At 43.4% G+C, this 24535-nt stretch overlaps 2 protein-coding genes across 2 annotated transcripts; both read left to right on the top strand.

Moving 5' to 3' along the window:
- Positions 1–9950: 9950 nt before the first annotated feature.
- LOC308096720 (toll-like receptor 2) lies at positions 9951–17357 on the top strand (the record flags this gene model as incomplete). Its single annotated transcript, XM_080444141.1, has 4 exons — positions 9951–10016; positions 10982–11291; positions 12045–12239; positions 16006–17357. 4 exons carry the CDS (start codon positions 9951–9953, stop codon positions 17355–17357), a joined length of 1923 nt encoding a protein of 640 aa, XP_080300267.1.
- A 4120-nt stretch (positions 17358–21477) lies between these two features.
- Positions 21478–22882, top strand: percc1 (proline and glutamate rich with coiled coil 1; the record flags this gene model as incomplete). The annotated part of the gene is made up of 2 exons (XM_080448829.1): positions 21478–21662; positions 22253–22882. The coding sequence occupies exons 1-2, from the start codon at positions 21480–21482 to the stop codon at positions 22880–22882; spliced, it is 813 nt and encodes a 270-aa protein (XP_080304955.1). The 5' UTR covers positions 21478–21479.
- Positions 22883–24535: the final 1653 nt, after the last annotated feature.

Below are 24535 nucleotides of genomic sequence, written 5' to 3'. Positions count from 1 at the left end.
AGTGACAGGAGATAGTGACGGTCATCGTTCGGTCTCATAGATCCATAGTTATAGCCATAACTTGCGATCTATTTCGACCTCACTCTGACCGTCACTACGGTCATAACAATGGATGACTAATACCAACCGGGTCGCGAGGAACATGGGACCCAGCCCCATCACCATCCCGGTGGGCAGCTGCAAGAAACACTGTGGAACCCAAAGACACCTGGGATGCCACGTTCAGCCTGTAGAACCTTGCAAACGTGCAAGGCACAGTCCATGAAGCTGCTGCACAAATTTCTGCCATAGCCACGCCCTTCAGCGCAGCCCAGGAAGTGGCCACCGCCCTTGTGGAGTGAGCCACCACATTCCCAGGGATCGGCTGGCCTAGATCGACATAAGCCGCAGAGATCGTGTCCACGAGCCAATGTGACAGCCGTTGCTTGGACAAGGGGAGCCCCAACCTCTTGCCACCATAGCAGACGAACAGCTGCGTGCCTGTGCCCCGTAGGGCCCGTGTGCGGTCAACATAAGAGCGTAGCGCTCGAACTGGACACAGCGTGGAAAGGTCCTCCGTACCGTCCTGGAGATCCAGAGCAGAGTGAAATGCCGCTATCTCCAGTATATATATATATATATATATCCAGCACTATGGGAGATCCCATGCTGGAGTTCTCACTCAGGGCTCTTGGAGGATGCAACCTCAGGGCCCCCCTCAGGAAGAGGGACACTAGACCGTGGCTTCCCCACTGTGGCTGTGCCATTATAGACTCTAGCACGTCAATATGATATTGCTGCTAGTATGTACACTCTTAGAGTAGAAGGAGATCGGCCCGTGTCTAAGAGGGACTGCAGAAGCTCCAGAAAAGTAGGCACAGAGCAACGCACTGGGTCTTCACCCTGACCCATACACCAGTTGGAAAACAGCTTCCGTCTGTTATCATACTGTAGCCTGGTGGATGGTGCTCCTGCATTCAGGATGGTATGCCTGTAATGCACAATCTATGTAATGCACTTAGGATAAAAGCGCTCTAAAAATGCACCATTTACCATTTATGCCTGACTGTGTCCACACGGCTGCTCAGCAGCGGTTTGGGCCCTCCGGCAGCCAAACACGCAGTCGGAGGTGTCGAGGATCGGGATGCCAGATCCGACCTCTCCTGTCGGGGAGGCGCCATGGCGCCCTGCGACTGAGTCTGTGCAACAGAGGAAAGAAAGTCCTCCCTGCCCGATGGAGGCTTTTGACGGGCGAGAAAGTCTGCAGGTTTCCTGCTCTCCCGATAGGTAAATTGCCCGTAGGCTGATCAGGCGGGGGGCTTGGTCCCGCCCTGATTATTTCCATTATACACGGTCGAGGTGTTGCCTTGATATGCGGGGCCAGGGCAAGGAGACACTGCTGTGACCTCCTGATCTTCCTGTGTCCGTGCCGCTTGGCATCCAAGTGGCCTTTCTGGGGCAAGGAAAGGAGGTTTAAGATGTCGTCCACCCGACGATGGGGACGGACAGGCTGTCATAGTCATGGCGTTTAAGCAACATCAATGAATGTTGTGGCCCGAGATGGCTCTGGGCCACCTTTCTCCTAGTCCCAGATGGGCCCCGTGGGACGGGAGACGTGCTGCATTTCTGGATACAGAGCCCTCATGTCGGAGCTGCAGAGGCGCACCTGCCGCTGCCACACACCTTGTGAACGCCCTTGGGGAGAGGGAGAGCCCGAATGGTGGCACCCTGAACTGCCAGTGGTGGCCTTGATAGGCAAGACACAAAAAACTGCCAGTGTTGACAGACAGGCAATGGGGACATGAAAGTATGCGCCCTTCAGGTCTATAGACGTGAACCACTCTCTGTGGGCGACGGTTTGCAGATCATCTGCTGTGGTCAACATATGAATGGCATGACCTTCCTAACCCTTTCGAGTCCCTTCACATCCCAGACAGGATGAAAAACGCCTGTCGTTCTTTGTCACGAGGCAGTATCTAGACTAGAACACCCTGAGGTGTGACAGGGGGTCTACAGCCTTGATGCACCCCCCCTGTCTGTTGGAGGGAGGCATGCACAGCAGGCCTGCAAGCTGCAGACTAGTCTGCTCAGCATGGATGGTTCGCTCCAGCGCTTCCTGTGCAGCTGAACCAAATACTGCTCCTAGCTCCCCAAGGGAGACTACGGAGAGTTCTGCTAAATGCCTCAGTCAGATAGGCTGTGAAAGCCAGATTTGACGATGAGTCTGAACTAGGATGGACATCAGCTGTCCGAGTTAGAGGGACATCCGGCCAGATGCCCTCAGTCACGCATCACCAAAGGTGATGGAGTCAGCATTCACATTGCCCGTTTGCAAAGAAATTTAGAGGGCATGCATAAGGTGTGATAGGGAGTCGCCCTCACGACCGACACGTGCTCCGGCACCACCAGCCCTTGTAAGAAGGTCGTCCGTGACCCTGTACTGGGGTCGACGGCACCTAGCACCCTCCCATTAGGGGACGCAAATGAGGGGTGCGATGGCAGGCTCAATAGCCGGCATGCAACACAGGCCAGCTCTTGTCACGTCCTGCATGGCTGACAGGGTTTTACCATAAGCAGAGTGTCTCTCAGACAGGCCTGTAGCTCCTTTGGGTACAGGCGTGAGGAACAGCAAAGGCAGTGGAGGCCGGCCTGCGCCTGAAGCAGGCGCTCGGAGGAACTGATTCCGCCTGCTGTGGTATGGCTAGGCGTTGGCGGGCAAAGGTCATGGCCGTCATCCGGCTGAAGGAGCCCCACACAAGGTGCAAAAGTGGGAGCGCTCTATTGTGGTGGTACCGGTTTCTCTGCACGGCCAACGCACACAAGTCAGAACTAGCCCAGAGAGTGAACGCTACTGGTTGCTAGACTATATTGGCCGTATGCTGGGGGGATGTAGCGCGTACGCTGCCTGCACCAGCAGAGGCTTTAATTCCAGCAGAATTTTGTCAACTCTCAGATAACCAGAGCGCGAACGTCACGGTTAGCTGGAACGCTGCTGTTAACTGGACTGTAGAACCTGTATGGTGGGGGGAGGGAGCGCGTACGCTACCTGTACCCCCGGCCGAGGCTTATTTTAACACAAAAGGCTTGAAATAGCCATTGGTCAAGCTTGGACGCTGCCATCCATGTAGCAGCGAGTGCATATTTTTCTCAATGCACATGCTTATGTAGCACCTCGAGATCCATCCAAATGTAAGTGGATTATTAAATCAGAGCCAGCGCGAACGCTGCTGCTAGCTCGACTTTAGAAACTGTATGGTGGAGGAAGGGAGCGAGCACGCTACCTGTACCACCAGCAGAGATTTACTTACTTAACCAAACAGCTTGTAATAGCCGTCCATCAAGTTTGGACACTGCTATCTATGTAGAAGCATGTGATTTTAACATTATTTGTAATGCTTATTGTAGCGCTTTTTGAGATTTATCTCAGTGAAAAGTGCATTATTAGTATTGTATGCTTGCTTTCATCGCATAAGCAAGACAAAACGTTCCCTCCAACACGCTAGTGTAAAGTCCACAATAATGCTGGGAGGAGAGCGCTAACGCTGCCTACCCCGGCAACAAAGGTTGACCAGACAGAGGTTAATAACCAAAAGCTATACACAATAGCTGTTAGTAAGAGTTTGAGCTACAAACTACTTGCGGCTACATCAAAAAGCCCATATGCTGGAGGGAGGGCGTGTACGCTGCTCGTACCAGCTAGGCTAATAACAAACACAAGACAGCTATACCTAATAGCTGTTAACAAAGCTTAACGCTAAGCTCTACGCAATACATATATACATATGTATAAATATGGCCTTCACTAGCGGAGGTTTATCAAAAACTAAGAAAATGCTGTAAACAACTTCTTCACCATTTCAGTGGTAGCAAAGACCACAGTGGAAAGCTGCCCAAACAAGTGGGACACTCTCGGTGGCCATCACGGGGGTCCATAGCGGCCTCACAACACGGCAGACCTGGGGAGCCATAGTAGCCCCAATACCTCACAGTACGCGAACGTACAGAGGGGACAGAAGAAACCCCACCAGCTGCGAACAGCGCAGTACAAGGGCTGCAATACACAATAAATAAACACCTATTATTAGTGTGTATAACAGTCTGTCTCTTATATCACAAGTAAGACGCGCGAACGCTGGAAGCGAACGCAGATTGACTGTGGCTGCTATATTTCAACCACACTGTAGTAGTGCACTCTTGCGCACTCTGCCGGCTGTATACAGGCAGTGCAGCTGCTGGCATTTCAGCACGGAGTTTCGAGTCACATGGGGGCGCGAGCCAATGAGAGTGTGAACACACACGGACAGACCATAAATAAGGGACAGACACACACACAACCCAAGCACGGTGACATAGTAAGCTTCACTTAGTCGCCTCCTTCCGCGTTCGCAATCATGATTTGTGTGCATGGGAATCTCATCTTAACAAGCTCAGTGCTTAATGAGTCTCCCAGTTTAGTAGACCTTGTATTGTGAATTTGTACTTCCATGTACTGATGTTCTCATGTCTTACTAAATAAAGTACATCAATCAATCAATCAACCTACTCACTGCACGCGAACGTGCGAGAGGGACAGGAGAAAACCCCACCAGCTGCGAACAGCGCAGTACAAGGGCCGCAATATGCAATAAATAAACACCTACTCACTGCACGCGAACGTGCGAGAGGGAAAAAATTATAATAAGCAATATGCCAATATATATATATATATATATATATAAATCACCTCCTCACTGCACGCGAACGTACGAGAGGGAAAAAATTATAATAACCAAGAAAAAAGCCCACCTGCTGCGAACAGCTTAGTACCAGGCCAGCAAATATGCAGAAAAATATATAAATCACCTACTCACTGCACGCGAACGTGCGAGAGGGAAAAAATTATAATAAGCAATATGCCAAAAAATATATATATATATAAATCACCTACTCACTGCACGCGAACGTACGAGAGGGAAGAAACAAACCCCACCTGCTGCGAACAGCGGTCTGAGGGAAATAAACAAAGTCACGTGACACCGCTGACTTTTTACGAATGAACACTTGCAAACAGCAACGTGAAATAATACTACAACGCACGCGGACGCACGAGGGAACCGAATGAATAAGACTAACTGAATGTGAACACACAGGGAGTCAAAAAAAAGAGATTACACCACCAACCTGGATGGAGAGTTATACAGTAACCCAAGCAGCTGCGGACAGCGCGACGGGTATAGTACTATAAAAATAAATAAATAAAGTAAGCCGAATCACGGCCGTTCCGCAAAGGCAGAACTCTAAAGTAACGTACCTGAAAGGAAACCCTGTAGGTACAAACAAACAAGTAACAACAGCGTGTTACCCTAGCTTTTAGCAACAACAAACACAGGTTTCTAAGCAGCGAGCGTGAAAACTACCAGCATAAGCAGAAGCAGTTTTACTCAATATAGGTATATTATATCTCAACGGATACTTACCTACCGTGTAGGTCTCTTCAATGAGTCGAGAGAGGCAAAGAGGCGGAGCCGCTCTCACCGGGCATGGTTAAATGTGAGACCGCCTCCTCGGGTCATGTGGGCATGACTATGTTGGTATTAGTCTCGATAATAGGTAGAAGATGAGGGCATCATTCATTGTTATGACCGTAGTGACGGTCAGAGTGAGGTCGAAATAGATCTAGGGACGTGTGTTTTCAATGAATCTGAACAGCAGTTCACATAAGCACTATAAAGATAACTAAAACTATAGTTTGAAAAAATATTTCTATCTCAAGTGGACTGAAAAGTCCACACCTATGACTATAATAAAGACAATGATACATTGACACGATATAATTTAGTTACAGTTATTTTATTGTTATAGTGCTTTGTGTGAATGGCCCTTACCATTCATAAAATGGAGTTTGAAGTTGAAAGGACTTATACAGTATAAGAGATCTGATATTTTCGCAGAATGTTTGCCACCAGATTAGGGACGCTAAAGCATTAATGTGGTTAACTTTAACTTTACATGTAAGATGTAATTACTCTGATGTATATACAATGCATATTATAGAAAAATATGAATACACTGTGTTAGGAGAGCGTGTGTGTGTGTGTGTGTGTGTGTGTGTGTGTGTGTGTGTGTGTGTGTGTGTGTGTGTGTGTGTGTGTGTGTGTGTGTGTGCAGCATTTAAGAAATAGAATAGTTTTTAAATCTCACAAATATAGTATTACAAACATGTGTGTGTGATGTTTTCTCTGTTTGCGAGTAAAGCTCTGTTACTGTTTATAAAGTGGTTAATTAACAAGCTCACAACGTGTCGTGACGCTTGTAGATAAGCCATTTTCAAAAAAGAATTGAAACTCTTCACCTATTATAATGTTCTCAAAATAGGGATAGATTATTTATCAAATTTTTAATTAAATTATTGATAATCGATTATTTCTTTAATCGATTAGTTTGATTAACTGTTGCAGCCCTCGTTGTTTGGTTCAGTTGATGCATCAAACAGATGAGCTTCCTGCTTCTGATAAAAGCCTTTGCACCACTTCCTAGAGACATTCAATCATTATAGGAACTATTATATGAGGAAATGACAGAGATGATGACTGTAAATGAATGTGAATTCAACTAAACAGATTCAACCTGAGACAGCGGTTGTTGATCTGTAGGCACCGCTCCGAAGGCTCTCAAGGTAAATAAGACAAATAATAATAATAAATATAGCTGCAAGCAGCGATAATACGGGGCCAGTGAATAGAGAGAGAGAGAGAGAGAGAGAGAGAGAGAGAGAGAGAGAGAGAGAGAGAGAGAGAGAGAGAACGGAATAGATTGAAGAGAAAGAGAGACGGAATAGGTTGAAGAGAAAGAGACAGAGAGAGACATGGAAACGGAATAGATTGAAGAGAAAGAGAGAGAGAGACATGGAAACGGAATAGATTGAAGAGAAAGAGAGAGAGAGACATGGAAACGGAATAGATTGAAGAGAAGGAGAGAGAGAGACATGGAAACGGAATAGATTGAAGAGAAAGAGAGAGAGAGAGACATGGACACAGAATAGATTGAAGAGAGAGAGAGAGAGCGAGAGAGCCATGAAAACTGAATAGATTGAAGAGAGAGAGAGAGAGTGAGAGAGCCATGGAAACGGAATAGATTAAAGAGAGAGAGAGAGAGAGAGACATGGAAACGGAATAGATTGAAGAGAGAGACCGACAGATCGAAATGGTGAAAAAGCAGCTCACACAGATGATACAGAAAGAAGACCATGCAATAAACATGAGCATTTTAAACCCTCACTAACCCTAACCTCAGTAAAACTATACCTACCCCTAAGGTCAAGAAATACTATGCGTAAGAATGCCAAATCGCGATCACCTCACACATCGTCGGGGACGGGGATCTAACCGGTGACCTCCGGACTCATAGGCTGCCTTCCTTCTCATTGAGCTAGAGATATGATAGTCCTATTGGTGTCTGTTGATATATATAAGTCTTTTCGTCCCTGACGGACCAGGCCTTTGTTTTGCTAACTACTCTAGATCACTGGTTCCCTAACCATCTACCGATAGAGAAATTGTATGTCTACTCGGAACAGAAACCAGTGAAAGTAGCCGATCTACATGATGATGATGAGAGAGAGAGAGAGAGAGAGAGAGAGAGAGAGAGAGAGAGAGAGAGAGAGAGAGAGAGAGAGAGAGAGAGAGAGAGAGAGAGAGAGAGAGAGAGAGAGAGACAGACATGGAAACTGGAGAGAGAGAGGGAGAGAGAGAGACAGAGAGAGAGAGAGAGAGAGAGAGAGAGAGAAAGAGAAAGAGAGAGAGAGAGAGAAACGGAATAGATTGAAGCGAAAGAGAGAGAGAGGAGAGACACATGGAAACGGAATAGATTGAAGAGAAAGAGAGAGAGAGACAGACATGGAAACGGAATAGATTGAAGAGAGAGAGAGAGACATGGAAACAGAATAGATTGAAGAGAAAGAGAGAGAGAGAGCCATGGGAATGGAATAGATTGAAGAGAGAGAGAGAGAGACATGGAAACGGAATACAACCTACATTTTTTGTTTTGATTGTATTGCTGTATTGTTGTATTGTGCTTTCTGCTTTGGCAATGTAAACGTACGTGAGAAACACGTTGCTATCTGAAAAGTTTTGAGATTGTAGATCGGCTATTTTCAGAATGAAGTATGTCATACATTGCAAAAACATACCCTCTCAAATAAGCATTTCATGTTATCTTTAACAATTGCACATGTATTAATTGACACAATCATGTTGTGTGCAATGCAACTTTATTGAAGTCCGCATCAAGTGAGGCTTGAACCGGCAACCTTGCGGTCATGAGGCACTCGCTTAAGGGAGAAGCCATTGGACCAACAGACAAGATTTGTGAAAAAAAAGGTCAGACAGATGATACAGTTTCACACAAATAGCTGAAAAATCCTGGGTTTAAGTGTTTTTCAAACTGCTCAAATTTGCGGACAATCTAAGGGCGGTCGGCCAAACGAGGCATGACTTTTGCCTGTTTAAAGTTTGCATTTTCAAAAAATCGCTATAGCGCCCCCCTTTGACCAATTGGAGTAAGATTGGTTTCAGTGATATTTGGAATGACCCTCAACAATACCGCAAAGTTTCAAAGAAATGTGAGTCTGCATGTATGTGTTAGGGGCAGATGAATAATTGTCATAAAACTGCAATATTCATTGGCTCATTAAAGCTTAATTTTTTCACTTATGGAAAATCCGCTGCATCGTTGAGTCGGCATAGGTCCAAAGTTCATGTGTAAAACGTTTCGTGCAGATTACTCAAAAATCCCAGGAGGAGATAGGTTTTAACTGTTTTTCATATAATTCAAAATGGTGGGAGATCTAAAGGTCAGAGGTCAAAAGTCAGAGGGTTAAAGTTGTTCATCATGAGTAGACGCATGTGTGTATTGAAGTTTTATGGCTGTAGGTCAAACAGGGCATGAGTTGTACCTGTTCAAAGTTGGCATTTTCAATTGAGTGCTATAGCGCCACCTTTTGACGAAAGATTGTGAGATTTATTTCTTGATAGTTTTTCATGACCATCTACCATATGGCCGTTTCGTAAAAAGCGACAGCACGGTTCAGCCAGAACTGCGAAAAGTGGCGGAAACAGAAGAATACGTACAATAATAAGACAGGTCCAGAGCTGAGCTCTGGCCCCGTAATAATAATAATAATAGCTTTATTTGTATAGCACCTTTCAACAGCAATGTCAAAAAGTGTTCAAGAATTCACAACAGAAATACATCAATAAACATAACGGATACAACTAGAGATAAATTAAAACAGAGAGGGTTGGGGGTTAAAAGCACCGTTTTAAAAGGTTTCCTGGAGAAGGATCATAGTGTATTATAATGTGTGCATTGTAATGACTGTTATAATGCATCGTCGTGTGATTGTAAGGACTCACTATTAAATGGTCATTGGGTGCTTTAAGTAAAGGGGAAAAATATCATTAAACCATGTGCAATAACAACACAAAACAAAACTATGTCAAATGATGGTTTTAATAGGTCATAACAGACATTGTTAAATAGCATCCCCTAATATGGGGGTAGGGGATGCTATTGCCACGGTGTTCAAGGAGTTAAACTATGCTCAATTGTATTTTAAGGTCAGCCATTCGTTTAGGTTAGTTTTGAGTTTGGGTAGGGAGTTGAGACTCTTAATGTATTTCAAGAACCTTACTGTATTCACGTATGATGTGCCAAAAAGTCTGCCAGTACCCAGCAATTATGAAGTATTATAACATTTGAGTTTATAAGTTATTATAAATTCAATATAATGTGTTATGATTGCATGAGTGCTTATAACTGTAATTAAAGTGTAAGCCGTTTACAATGCATATCTCTTATAAGTCACAATTTTTTTAATAATGTGTCATGATTATTGTTATAAAGCATTATTCGTTATGAGTATTTGAGATCCAATGCCATTAAACACGGCTTCATAGAAAGTGTTGACAAAACTTTTTTTCTTTTGATATGATATGAAGCAACTGAAGATTGGGAATGAGGACTTTTCATCTGGTGGTCTGTCTGCTGACGGGCCTGAGGTTCGGTCTGACCTCGTCCTCGCAATTATTTGAGATAATCGTAATTATTATGCATTATCATCAGAATCATTCCAATCCATCTGTATACATTATTTGAAAACATTTTCAAAAGCAGCGGAGATAGCAGATCTACAGACTAACAAAACGTCGCAATGTGAAGTGTTGTGAGCTTGTAGATCAGCTATCCACTATTTAACTTATTTTTTAAGTATACATTTATTAAATTTGACCTATTTTGTACATTATTTATTTCGATTATTGGTACAGGTCATTGTCAATTATGTATCTGCCCTGTTTTTTTTTTTCCTTTAATTTTTATCCCCCGATTTTTGTAACCCATTTTTTTCACCCGGTGCCAATTTCCTAAGTGATCCTGGGCGCTACACCAGCACTACACCAGACCCCACAGCCTAGGGAGGCCAGGGCCGAGCTCATGCTTCCTTCAATGCATGAGAGGCAACTGACCTTCTTGTCACCTGACAGGGGGGAGTTTCCCTGGTAGGACGTAGCGCGTGGAAGGAACACGTTATTCCAACCAGTTCCCTTCCCCTCCATCAGGCGCCCCGGCTGTCATGGGGGAGGCGGTATAGCGACCAGGATTACTACATGTTTTTGTGAGGGTATTAACTACCCTAGGAGACACGGGGAGAACATGCAAACTCCACACAGAGTAGGCCCTTTCGCCAACCCCACCTAGGGTATGGGCGCTGATGACGCGGAGGAGAAGACACGCCCCCAGCGCCCACAGCGTCCCTGGTGGGAATCGAACCCAGGACCTTCTAGCTGTGAGGCGACAGATGTATCTGCCCTGTTTGTTCACTAAGCCTAAAAGGCAAAAATATATATCTTTTTTAATTTATGCTCCAATGTTCAATGCCAAAAACACAATTAAACCGTTTAGCGCAATTATTTCTATGACAAATAAATCATCAAGTAAAATGTCATGATCGTGACACCCTCTACAGGTCATAGAGGCTGATGACTTTGGGGAGTATGCCTCTCTGAACTCACTGATTCTGAGGAAGAACCTGCTCAAACTGATGCAGGAGCAAGCGTTTTCCCTGCTGGTCAACTTGGAGAAACTGGACCTGTCGTTCAACAAGCTGACAATATTGTCACCTGAATGGTTCAAAAAACTTGCTTCCCTTCGTCATTTGAATCTATTGGAGAACGAGTACAAAACACTAGCACCGTTCAGCCTGTTCCGACCGCTGAGGAGGCTGAGGACTCTCCGGTTTAGGGGACCGTCTCTCCAGTCTGTGAAAAGTGGAACTGGTCATTCATGAGGAAAACTTGCGGGACTATGAAAGAGGGAGTCTGAGCAGGATTGGGCCGGTTAGTAGAGTAACGCTGGCTCTAAATGGTCTGTTTCAGAAAAACCAATCACTTGCAAAGGTCCTACTCGCTGATATTTTGCAGCCAAACACAACGTTAATTTTCACTGAAACAAAGTTTCACAATGCCTCTTGGATGTCCCCATTCCAAGAGAGTGGCTCAATTGGGAAAAGATGGCGGCAGTGGCAGTGGGTGGTTTGGTAGGCTCCACTCATCTGCAAACTTTTTTTAACAACGCTGCCCTTAAATTCATCTGCCAAATTTGTATGATATTTTTGGGGTTTTTTAGTAAGCCACTGCACTATTCTGTTTTGAAATGGTGCGGTAAAAACAAGAGAAAACATAATCTTCACAATGCCGGTTTGTACCTCCTTGTCTGTGGCCTCTTACTGCTGGTGCCTGTCCTATCCACCTGTGACACACCGGGTACTGAGGCTAAAGAGCAACACTGTGAGGACCACACCAGTGATCCACTTGGCATTCTATCAGTAAAAACACAACTGCATTTTTTTGGACATGGCTACGTTGTCGTCTTTGAACGGGTTCTCAAGGATGGCCGCGCCCAGATCATCAAGCCATCACACAAACCTTCAACGAGGCGATTGAGCAGCAGTTGGCACACAGCCAAAATGCTATTACTACTGTTGATGTTATCAGGAGACGTTCAACGTAACCCTGGGCCCTTTCCACAAGAAGCGGGCGGCTATGCAATGAAGCAAGACACCATCCTGCAGGTGCAGTTTGAATCATCTCCAGTGACCGAACTCTTCCAGCCTTTAACACCATCTACAACAATCCCGCTGTCGCAACTCACCGGAGCTCCCGTGTCGCTGGGTGGCAACTGTGGCATGAGTCCAGGTGGAGCCGTGGCGGGCGCTGCCCTGGGGGGTAGATTGGCCGGAGAGAAGTTTCGTCGGCAGGATTGTTTGGCGGAGGCATGGATAGGTGAACAAGCCTTTTCAGCTGCCGTCGCTGGAGTCAACTCACCAGGCGTTCGGGAATCCACGAGTGTCGCGGTGCCAGCTGGGCTCGTGCAGTGGCCGACGTTACATCGCGGAGGAGCGGCGGAGAACACCGTTCAGTGTCGTCCAGCACGCACTGCTGTCTTGGCAGCAGTGGAGTGTGATCAGCCCCGGGTCGTTGCAATTGGCACTCGGGTGAGTCCTGAGGCTGCTTATGCTTTGTCGACAACAACAGACAGTACTCACGATGACCCGTCTGGGACAGTAGTCCAATGTAAACAAAGACGAAGCCCCGCGGGGGGCAAACAACTGTCACGTGACTCTCGTCATCGCGCAACACTAAAACAGAGACAGTTCAAGTTCTTTCAAACTGTAAATCATGCACAAGTCATTTGGAATCCATACTCAAAACCTAAAGGATTATTGGGGGGTCATTTAAATATCAGAAGCCTTTTACCAAAAATAGATCAGATAAAGAAATTGCTCATGGAGTCTAATTTGGATTTTTTTGTGTATATCTGAGAGTTGGTTGAACTGCAATGTCTCTACTGACAGAGTTAACATATCTGGATACTCATGCTATAGGAAAGATAGAATCACAGGTAAAGTAGGATGGGGGGGTGTTCTAATTTACATTAGGGAGCATTTTAAATGTGTAGAACTTGAACTGAATGTAAACTTGGAGTGTTTGGGACTTAATGTAATACTTTCCCCAAATATGAATTTTAATATAGTTGTGCTTTATAACCCTCCATCTCATAATGTTGATCTGTATAATGAACTCAAGAGTCTTCTTTCTGCTTGTGATAAATGCAATGAGACCATATTTTTTGGTGACTATAATGTGAACTGGATGGATAACTAAAAAAATGGAAAACTAAACTGAAATCTGTTATGGAGAAATTCAAATATAAACAGCTGATAGATAAACCGACTCGCATTGCTAGAAAGAGTGAAACTCTTATTGATCTGATTTTCACAAATAGGCCAGAGAGAGCAATAAAAACATATAATCTTATTACTGGACTCTCAGATCATAATATGATATTAATTGTAAGAAAACTAACAGGAAAACGTTTAGTTCATTATAACAAAACAGAAAATAAAATTTCAACGACAGGAATTCCTAGGACAAACTTAGCGAACTTTGAACATGATCTAATGGAAGTCAACTGGGAAAAGGTAACTAGAGAGTCAGATTTAAATAACAGTGTAGATAATTTCACCACAATAATGGGCAATTTGATAAGTAAATACACAAAAACTTGGAAAAGCAGACCAAAGAAATATTCTCTCCCATGGTTTAATAATGATATTCTCCAGCTCACTAAAAAGAGAGATTTTGCCCTTAAAAGGTCTTTAGTAACAAAAAACAACACTGACCACTTCCTCTTCACTGGTCTGAGGAATAAAGTAGTATCTGAGCTAAGAAAGGCTAGGAGTAACTACTTCCTCAGGCTTATTGAAGAGGCCAATGGCAGCAGTTCTAAACTATGGCAGCATATCAACAGATTAACAGACTCCAGCAAGCACAAGCACCCTAAAATCAATAGTCTAAAAGTAGACAATAACATCATTGATAACAATGAGTCTATGGCAAATGTTTTCAACAATTTCTTTATTGAGTCTGTACAGGAGTTGGCTAGCAAGTTTAAATTTAGGGAGTTATCTTCTGAGGAGCCTGACAATGTCCACTCAGATGATTTCCAAATCAAAGAGGTACCTAGTGATACAGTAAAACAAATTATCGCGAATATGAGTAACTCAATGTCAAAGGATATCCATAGTCTATACTCTGAATTAATTAAGAAAAATCTGAACTGTCTGCTGGAGCCTATTACATATTTAGTTAATTTATCAATAAAAACAAATGTGTTTCCAGAGAGCTGGAAAACGGCAATAATTGCCCCGATTTATAAGTCAGGAGACAAGGATATGGCAAGTAACTATAGGCCTATTGCTATCCTTCCTGTTGTCTCGAAGATATTGGAGAAGATTGTTGCTTCACAACTAACAGAATATCTAGAGTCTAACCAATTACTGCATCCACAGCAGTTTGGATTTAGACCTAAATATTCCACAGAGACGGCTAATTGCTATTTGCTTGACAAGGTCAGGGGTCTATTGGTGGAGGGACATGTCGTAGGGACAGTGTTCTTGGACCTGAAAAAGGCCTTTGACACTGTCAACCACAGAGTCCTACTGTCTAAGTTGAAGCACTTCCAAATGTCTGCAGAAGCCTTACAGTGGTTTGAGTCATATCTAGAAGGGAGACAACAGTGTGTCAGGGTCAATGGGGAGAAATCACGATTGCTTCCTAACAGCATGGGAGTGCCCCAAGGATCGGTACTTGGACCACTGTTGTTTACAATGTACATTAACGACCTTCCAAAAACCTGTCCAGGTGTTAGCTGCCAGATGTATGCAGATGATACTGTCATCTATGTGTCCGCTAAAACAGCCAGCCTGGCAGCTGCGCACCTGACACAGGAATTGCAGAACATTTCAAAGTGGCTTGAGTTGTCACAATTAACCTTAAATGTCAAGAAAACAGTCTCAATGTGCATCTCAATACGTAACAGGCCTGTTACAGATGCCTTTGAGGTACAAATCCAAAATGAAATTATTGCTGAAACGAGTGAAATAAAATATTTGGGAATTATTTTGGATAAACACTTAAAATTCGACAGACAGGTAAAGCATATATGCAAGAAGGTTAAACCGAACTTAAACTGTTTTCGTCATATTAGAAGGGACTTATCATGTAAAACTGCACAGCTGTACATGCATGCTATGATTTTTTCACACTTGTCATACTGCATTACATCATGGTCACAATCTTCTCAAACTGTCTTAAAACCAATAACATCAATATACAAACAGGCTATAAAAGTCATGGATCAGAAACCGATGAGATGGCACCACTGTGGTATTTTAGGAAAACACAACCTTTTTACTTTTGAAAATTTTGTGGTTTTTTGTACTATCAAATTGTTTTTTAAATGCTTACATAATCATGTTTCACCTCTGTTTTCTGGACTGGTTAATAGGCGTCAGAGCTCTGGCAGAGCAACTACACGAGCATCAACACATGGTGACTGTACTGTGCCTATAACCAAGAACACATTCGGGCAGTCTGCCTTCTCAGTAAAGGGGGTAAACCTTTGGAACTCTTTGCCTACGGTTCTAAAACTAGAGACGGATGGTAATGTGTTTAACAGAGGGCTCAAATTATGGTTGAAATCAAATCAACTGTGCTCACATGTATAGTTACTGATTGGTTATTTGAATGATTATGTCTTCTTTTGTTTAGTTAATGTAGTGGGTATGATATTGATTTTGATTGTGTTAATTATTAGTACATGTGAGTGTGTGTATATATGTGTATGCATACTAGGGTGTGTATATATGTGTATATATATACTTATATAATTATTTTTTTTTGTACTTGATTGGGTTTTAGATTGGTGTTACTGTATTTTAGAAAAGCTTCCTGTGGACAGGTGTTGAAAATTAGCACTCGTGCTATATACACTGTAAGCAATGCATCTGGTTCCGTCCAATGTAATTTGTGATGTCCATATCAAATAAATAAACATAACATAAGAGGTCAACCTGAAGGATATTAAAAGTGTTACTTTTAGAAACGTCAGCTTGACTGACTTTTTTTGCATTTCTGGATTACCTGTCAGGGTCCAAAATCGCCTCCTTTGTAGCTGAAGACTCTAAATACTTCCTGACCGGTATTTGGCCTAGATGTTCGTGTCATCTTGAGCACCTGGAAGAGTTTGTCCTAAAAAACGTTGAAATCCCTCAGTTCTACGGCTACCCGGCCATTTTCCTCCCAGAACATCTCCTCAGAGCGTTCCGAAGGTTCTCTGTGGTCAACACCTGGGTGCACACCTTTCTCTGTGAGACCTCCAAGGACCTGCCCCGGCTGGAGTACATCGATGTCAGCGGGAACCTGTTGAACGATCAGAAAATGAGAGAGATGATGTGCGACGGCACAGGCGTTTTCCAGGCTCTACGGACCCTCAACGTCAGCAGGAACAACCTCCAATCGCTCAGCAGCCATCTCTTCACCAACCTGGAGATGCTGGAGAACATCGACATGAGCGGGAATACCTTCCACAGCATGCCGGAGGAGGAGGCCTGCGGCTGGCCACCCAACGTCCGCCTACTAAATCTCTCGTCATCCCATTTATCGAAAGCAACCGCCTGTCTGCCGAGGAGTTTACACGCTCTCGATCTCTCCAACAACCTCTTGACGACGTTCAACGTTGAACTTCCTCTCCTCAGAGCGTTGTACATCTCCGGCAACAAGATCGCTAATCTGCCCGACGGCAGCCTCTATCCTGAACTGTTATTCCTCTTCATTCGACAGAACGTCTTTCAGGCGTTCGGCGACAGTGACTTACAGGCTTACAGCAAGCTGAAGAGCATGGAGGCCGGCGGCGACACTTTTATCTGCTCCTGTGAATTTGTCGCTTTCATGGCGAGGGACTCTGCGAGGCGTGAAGTCACGCTGGCGGACGGGTTAGAGTCCTACGTCTGCGAATCCCCCGATCACGCAAGAGGACAGAAAGTAGCAGAGGTCACTCTGTCTGCGTTTGAGTGCCACGCGGCGTTAGCTCTCTCTGGGCTCTGTCTCAGCATCCTGTTGGTGTGTGCCCTGGTGGCAGGACTGTGTCACAGGTTCAACACCCTGTGGTACCTCAGGATGATGTGGGCTTGGCTCCGGGCCAAGAGGAGGCCCGCTCCGAAGAGAGGAGATCTCCACTACGACGCCTTCGTCTCCTACAGCGAGAGAGACTCCAGCTGGGTGGACCAACACCTGGTACCGGCGCTTGAGGGCACGGAGCCGCCGCTGCGCATGTGCCTCCACAAGAGGGACTTTGTCGCCAGGGCCTGGATTGTGGACAACATCGTGGACGCCGTCGAGAAGAGCCGCAGGACTCTGTTCGTCCTCTCGCAGCATTTCGTCCAGAGCGAGTGGTGCAAGTACGAGCTGGACTTCTCCCACTTCAGGCTGTTCAATACGTAACAGGCCTGTTACGTATTGAGATGCACATTGAGACTGTTTTCTTGACATTTAAGGTTAATTGTGACAACTCAAGCCACTTTGAAATGTTCTGCAGTTTATTTTATTCTCTAAGTTCGTCTTTGAGCGGATCAGGTGTGCATAAAACTTTGTCTCCTATAAACTTCGGCTATAAAATAGGGTTGCAACTTGATGCAATGCTTTGTGAGCTTGTAGATCGCCTATTTTTTTTTAAACAATCTGAATATTTTAGAAATGTTTTAACACAAATCTTCTCTTATGGGGGTCCCTTGCTCAAAAGCCTTTCAGATGGGGGATCTGCAGCCAAATACAATTCGAGGGTCCTTGACAAAATGTATGTTTGAGAATCACTGCCTTATAGCTGTGCTATAAAAACATCAGCTTACCAGCCTATACAAATGTAAAAACTGTCCTTCTGATGCTTATTTTTCCGTTTTCTAACGTAAGACATTTAAAATTAAATAATTAAGTAATTGAATTCATGATGGTCTCCTTATGCATTAGAAGGACAATGTGTTTAAAAAAAAATATTTCTATCTCAAGTGGATTGCAAGTACAAGTCCACACCTATAACTATAATAAAGACAATGATATCATTTAGTTATAGTTATTGTTATAGTACTTTGTGTGAATGGCCCTTACCATTCATAAAATGGAGTTTGAAGTTTAAAGTTTAACAGATCTGCTATTTTCACTGAATGTTTGCCACCAGATTATTGACTCTAGCAGTAATGTGGTTAACTTTACATGTAATTACTCGGATGTATATCAAATGCATATTATAGAAAAATATGAATAGACTGTGGTAGGTAGGATTTTGTGTGTGTGTGTGTGTGTGTGTGTGTGTGTGTGTGTGTGTGTGTGTGTGTGTGTGTGTGTGTGTGTGTGTGTGTGTGTGTGTGTGTGTGTGTGTGTGTGTGTGTGTGTGTCCATGTCCTCCTGTGTCTAAAAGCCTGTGTAATTTATTGTGGGCGTGTGGAGAGCTCACATATTGCTCCTATTGATCCTGTGACCTAAAATCAACACCGAAGCCTGGATACCAATGATGGGGGCGGCTGCTCTGATACACACACACACACACACGCGCACGCGCACACGCACACGCACGCACGCACACACACACACACACACACACACACACACACACACACACACACACACACACACACACACACACACACACACACACACACACACAGATACACCTTAATGTTGTTCTTACACACACAAACAGAAGGACAGGCAGACAGTAGCACACACACACATATCCGTTCATTTAACAGAGATGGAAAAGTCTTTTAGAAAATGCTCTGCTTTGTTTGAGTCAAGAGTGTTGGTCTGGTCTTCATGCTCGATAAACAATGAGATTATGGACCAGATACAGAACAAAGAAACATTGCTAGGGCTTGCTATGCATCCCATGTCTATAATGCATCATAAACATACTTATAATGCATAATCTGCTCATAAAACTGTATAATTATAGTTAAAAGAACTTATACATAATCACAATGCTTTATAACAATAATTATAAGCATTTTACAATGACTTAGAAGGTCAAGTATTATAATATTTCATTATTACTGGACACTCACAAGGATTGTGCATTATAATTGCCAATTGCCATAGTTGTAATATATTATAATAATGTTATAATGTATTACAATCACTGTTATAATACGTTATAGTGTGACTATAAGTCACTATAAGTGGTCAATGGGTGCTTTAAGTAACAATAATTACATCCCTGAAGGAATAGGCAAAATGTATTATGATATTCTTGCATATAAATTGGATGCTAATCACACTATAAAGCATTATAACAGTGTTTATTGAGCATTATATGATTATTATATGTATTACAACTATGAGAAATATAATAAAAACTATGATCCTGGCCAATGAGTTGGCCAGTAATTAGTTATTAAGTATAATAATATCAAGTCATTATAAAAGGCTCTATAATGTGCTATGATTGCATTATGAGTATTCATGAGTGCTTAAAACTGTAAATATACAGTGTTCTAAGCTGATTACAATGAGTTTATACTTAACCTTATAAGTCAGTTATGATCATTTATGAGTTCTTATTATATATATATAATTATATAGTGTTATAAGTTGATTCTAATATAGACATGGGCTGCATAGCAAGTGTTACTGAAAACATTTCTAAACCTGCATTTCGGATTTGTTAGTACTTAGTGGGGGTATTTCTGTTTCTAACAGCAGTGGTTCTCAAAGAGGGGTCCGGGGACCCCAGGGGTCCTTGGTGGGGTTCCAGGGGGTCCCCAGCTAAATGTGTTAATACAGCATCAAAATCATTTTAACCACTTTATCCATATTTAATACATTGGCTATTCAAAAGTAGCAGATCTACAAGCTGCGATGTGTAGGCTACATTTGCAATTTTTGGGGGGTGGGAATTTTAATCTTGAAAGTTATAAAACATTTTAAACACAAATTTTCTATTCTGGGGGTCCCTGGCACAGAACATTGTCAGATGGGGGTCCAGATGCATATCAATTTGGGGGTCCTTGACATGAATGATTTTGAGAACCACTGTCCTACGGGTAGTGTGCATATAAAGTTCGGCGCTGATTATTTATTTATTTATTATTAATTTTGATCAATATCGGTATCGGTCATTATGAAGCCCATATGTCCCTATTTGTGGCCTCTTTCAACCTGAGAACCCTTTTGAGGATTTATTATTATTTATTTATTTATTTAGAACAAAACATAGGTCAAAGCATCAGTAATCAATAGTGGTAGGACTCTCCAAAAATCAGGATTGGCATGGGATCCAAACATCCTTTTGATGTGTGTGTGAGTCCCTCTAGAAGTCAAAACAGCGTGTGATCTGATTTCACACCCTTTTACTCTTTAACTAGGGCTGAGAACACAACGGGATAAGCAATGGAGTGTGTGTGTGTGTGTGTGTGTGTGTGTGTGTGTGTGTGTGTGTGTGTGTGTGTGTGTGTGTGTGTGTGTGTGTGTGTGTGTGTGTGTGTGTGTGTGTAACGGCTCTTCATTGTGCCCTAGCAGAGCATCCATTAGCCCTCACCCCCCTCCCCCGTTGCCAGGCGACAAAGTAAACAAGGTGTGTTTGACCAATACCAGCATGCAAATATTTGTCGTGGAAACACAGCCTCATCCTAAAACACACAAACACACGCACACACCCCCCCACACACACACACACACACACGCACACACACACACACGCACACGCACACGCACACGCACACACACACACACACACACACACACACACACACACACACACACACACACACACACACGCCTTGTCTAGAGGTATATAAACGGTGAGAACCATGCGGGAGCAGTTTTCACAACAGACACACACATATAGACAGACAGACACACAGAAACACACACGCTGAGGAAGACAGACTGTCAGTCATCGTGTATCTGGAAGAGCCTGCAGTCCTCCCAACAACCAGGTAAATATAACATATTTACTTGCTTAAATAAATTGTGCATTTAGAATCAGAATAATCTTTAGTGTCACATCACAGGTTTACACGGGTAAAGTGTGTGAATTTCATTGTTTTGTTTTTCCATTTATCTCCTTTATCCAGCTTTACAATGAGCATTACATTCACCCATTCACACATACATTCACACACCAGAGGCAGAGGAAACCTTTCAAGTTACCAACCTGCTCATCGGGGGCAATTGGGGGTTACGTGTATCCCCCAATCCCCCGGGTATCAAACCGGGAACCTTCCCGTCTAGGAGTGGCTCTAATTTACTGACTTTCAACTTACTTTTTAAACCTCTATACTCCCTACTTGGTCCACTCTTTTTCCCTTTTTTTTGTGTGTGTGTGTGTGTGTTGAATGTAATGTAAATCCTGTTTTAAAGTATTTGAAAACATGAACATCATCCTGAACCCTGCTGTCTGTCTGTCTGTCTGTCTGTCTGTCTGTCTGTCTGTCTGCCTGTCCAGACATCATGGCTACAGGTGTCATCAGAGCGCTCCACCTTCAGCCTCCTCCTCCGTGCTACTTTCCCATGATGCACCACCAGCTCTCTCCTCCTCCTCCTCCACCCGGCGACCAGCAGAGATATCCCATCATGCACCACCAGCACTCTCCTGCTCCACCACACGAGGACCAGGAGAGAGAGACGGTGGAGAGACCAGAGGAGGGAGAGAGACAAGACGAAGAGGAGGAGGATGAGGAGGAGGATGAGGATGACGACGACGAGTGTGACGCTCAGGAGGAAGATGAGGCCCTTGGTCCCGCCCCCCAGTCGCCGGTAAGGCCTGCTACAATTAATATTACTGTTAAATCTAATCTATTGCAGTCATTTGAGATCATCACATTTTTTTTTTACTGAATGGTCAGAATTGTTTCCATTCATCTGTGTGAATTAATCTGTTGAAAAATATTCATATAGGCCTATTTTCAAAAGATAAATAAATACATAACGTAAGAGCAGACCTACAACTCACGACACGTCACTTCACGCCACATTGTGAGCTTGCAGCTCGACTCTTTGTGCTTTAAAAAAAAAAAAATCCTAGTGGGTGGTGGGCATCACTTCCTGTCGATTTGATCAGGTATCAGGGATCAAATTGACAGGAAGTGATGCCCACCACCCCCTAGGAAACTTGTAGATAAAATTATTAAGGATATGACTTGTTTTAGTCATAGTACATCACTTTTTTGATTATTACTCATTACTTATTTTGCCCAAGGGTAAATTTTAATTGTTCTAATGTTGAATACAAAAAAAAAGACAATAAAATATAAATCGCAATTATTTGTACGACCATCGTCAACAAAAATGTCATAATGATCACAGCCCTATGGATTGATTGATTTGATTGATTGATTGACCGACAGCCCTACTCGCCCGACGTGACCAATCAGCTGCTGCGCTTCGCCGACATCATCAGCCGCGACGTGAGGCGGTACTTCGGCCGTTGCCCCGGCGACCAGGACACCTGTGACATCTACAACGACTCTGTCTCCGTGACGACGGGCGGGCGCCTGCGTTACTATGATGACCTCCTACGGCTCGCCCGGGCGGGAAGCCCCCCCGACGACCAGCGGACCACTGTCGCCGGGGGCACCGGTCACGCGGTCGCCACGGGCAACAACGGACTGGGACCCCTGGCCGAGCTGTTCGACCAAGGAGGGCGGAGCAACGGGCGTGGCCGACCAATGAGCAAGCGGCATCTGCCGCTCAGCTTCTGGACGGAGCCAATCCCGTGCTGCCATCTGCTCGCACTCAGTAGCAACCCTGATGATGCACACAGTGACACAGACACACACACACAGCAACACTACAACACACACACTGACACCAACACACACTGCAACACACACACTGACACCAACACGCACTACAACACACACACTAACACTAACACAAACTGTGGTGACAACACACACCCTGACTTCAGTGACCTGCTCGCACACTGGGATCACAACCCTGAACACACACACGCATTGACACACAACACACACTGACACACACGTGCGTGCACACACACACACACACACACACACACACACACACACACACACACACACACACACACACACACATTTAATATTGTACTTACTGTTGGCGATCTGTGACGTGAATCATATTCTATGAAGATATTCTCTATAGCAGTGGTTCTCAAAGGACCCCCAGCGGTCCTTGAGGGGGTTCCAGGGGATCCCCAGCTAAATAGTTGATACTGTATAAAACTCAGTTGAACAACTTTAGCCCTATTTACTTTGTCTATTTGAATATGTACAAACTCACAACGCTTGTACTTTTGTAGATCTGCTATTTTTAAAAAATCGAGAATTCTTTGAATCACTTTAACAACCCAGATCGTGTGTAACATATTTTCAGATGGGGGTCCACGGCCAAATACATATTCATTTGGGGGTCCTTGACATGAAAACGTTTGAAAACCACCGCTCTATAGTATTTAACAGTCAGCTAAAAATGTCAAAGTGTCTGCTCCACAGTCCAAATGAGACTGCACTCATGTCATTTATATGTTTAATGTCTTTTCATTCACATCCAAAAACAACATTAATAAAATAAATGTACAGTAATGTGAACTCTCAACTTATGAACCAGTGGTGTAAAGAAACTAAATACATTTACTCAAGTACTGTCCTTAGGTACCATTTTGATGTATTTTTACTTTACTGGAGAATTTCCAATTTTAAATACTTTTACTTCTACTCCACTACATCTCAGAGGCAAATATTGTACTTTTACTTCAGTACAATTATTTGACAACTTTAGTTAGTTACTTTCAAGATTTTGATTATTATTACAAAACGTACATTAGCCACTTCAGCCCTATATACTTTTTTGCCATTTGAAAATAGCCGATCAAGCTCACAACACGTGTGCGTTGTGAGCTTGTAGATCTGCTATTTTCAAAATATGTTTATACATTTTAAAAACATGAAATGGGATATTTCTGCATAATGAGTACTTTTACTTTTGGTGCTTTACATGTAAGTATATTTTGATGCTAATACTTTTGTACTTTTACTCAAGTAAATTTTGAATACATGACTTTTAATTGTAACAGAGTATTATTACATTGTGGTATTGATGCTTTTACATCGCTGTTATGAACACACTTAAGTTATTGCTGGTTGCTTGTTGGCAGTCATCTTTACGGTGTGCCTTCATTGAAGTGCTTTTGTGACTTAATTGATGAACAATTTGGCTTTTTTTCCCACTATGATGCTATGGACATAATCAGGTCCACCTCAGCAGTGTAGCACACTGCTATTTCTATTGTCCTATTGGTAACAGTGGATGCACCAATGTCATTGCTGAGGAAACGCTGAGCTCACTACAGCAGTGTGTGGGCATTTCCTGTCACATACATTTGCTTACATTTCCTGTCACATTTTCCCACAATGACATATTTGCTCCATTATGTCTAACCTAATGGGTGCAATGGGTGCATTCATAGGAGAAATGTATGCCTACATTATTTCTCTCTCTCTTACTGAGAGACAGTTGGTCTCCTCCCTGTTAGTTAGTTAGTTAGTTAGTTATTTTTATTTCAGTCATGATTTTGTAAAATAAAAAGTTGAACATACAGAACAACTTTTTAAACAATCCTACTCTCATTCAATACAAAGGCTGTAGAATAT

Source organism: Gymnoscopelus braueri (genome assembly GCF_963280865.1).
Source record: "Gymnoscopelus braueri genome assembly, chromosome: 2".
Lineage (NCBI taxonomy): Eukaryota > Metazoa > Chordata > Actinopteri > Myctophiformes > Myctophidae > Gymnoscopelus > Gymnoscopelus braueri.
Note: the sequence above shows the minus strand (reverse complement) of the source record. Positions and strands in the feature narration are given on the sequence as shown.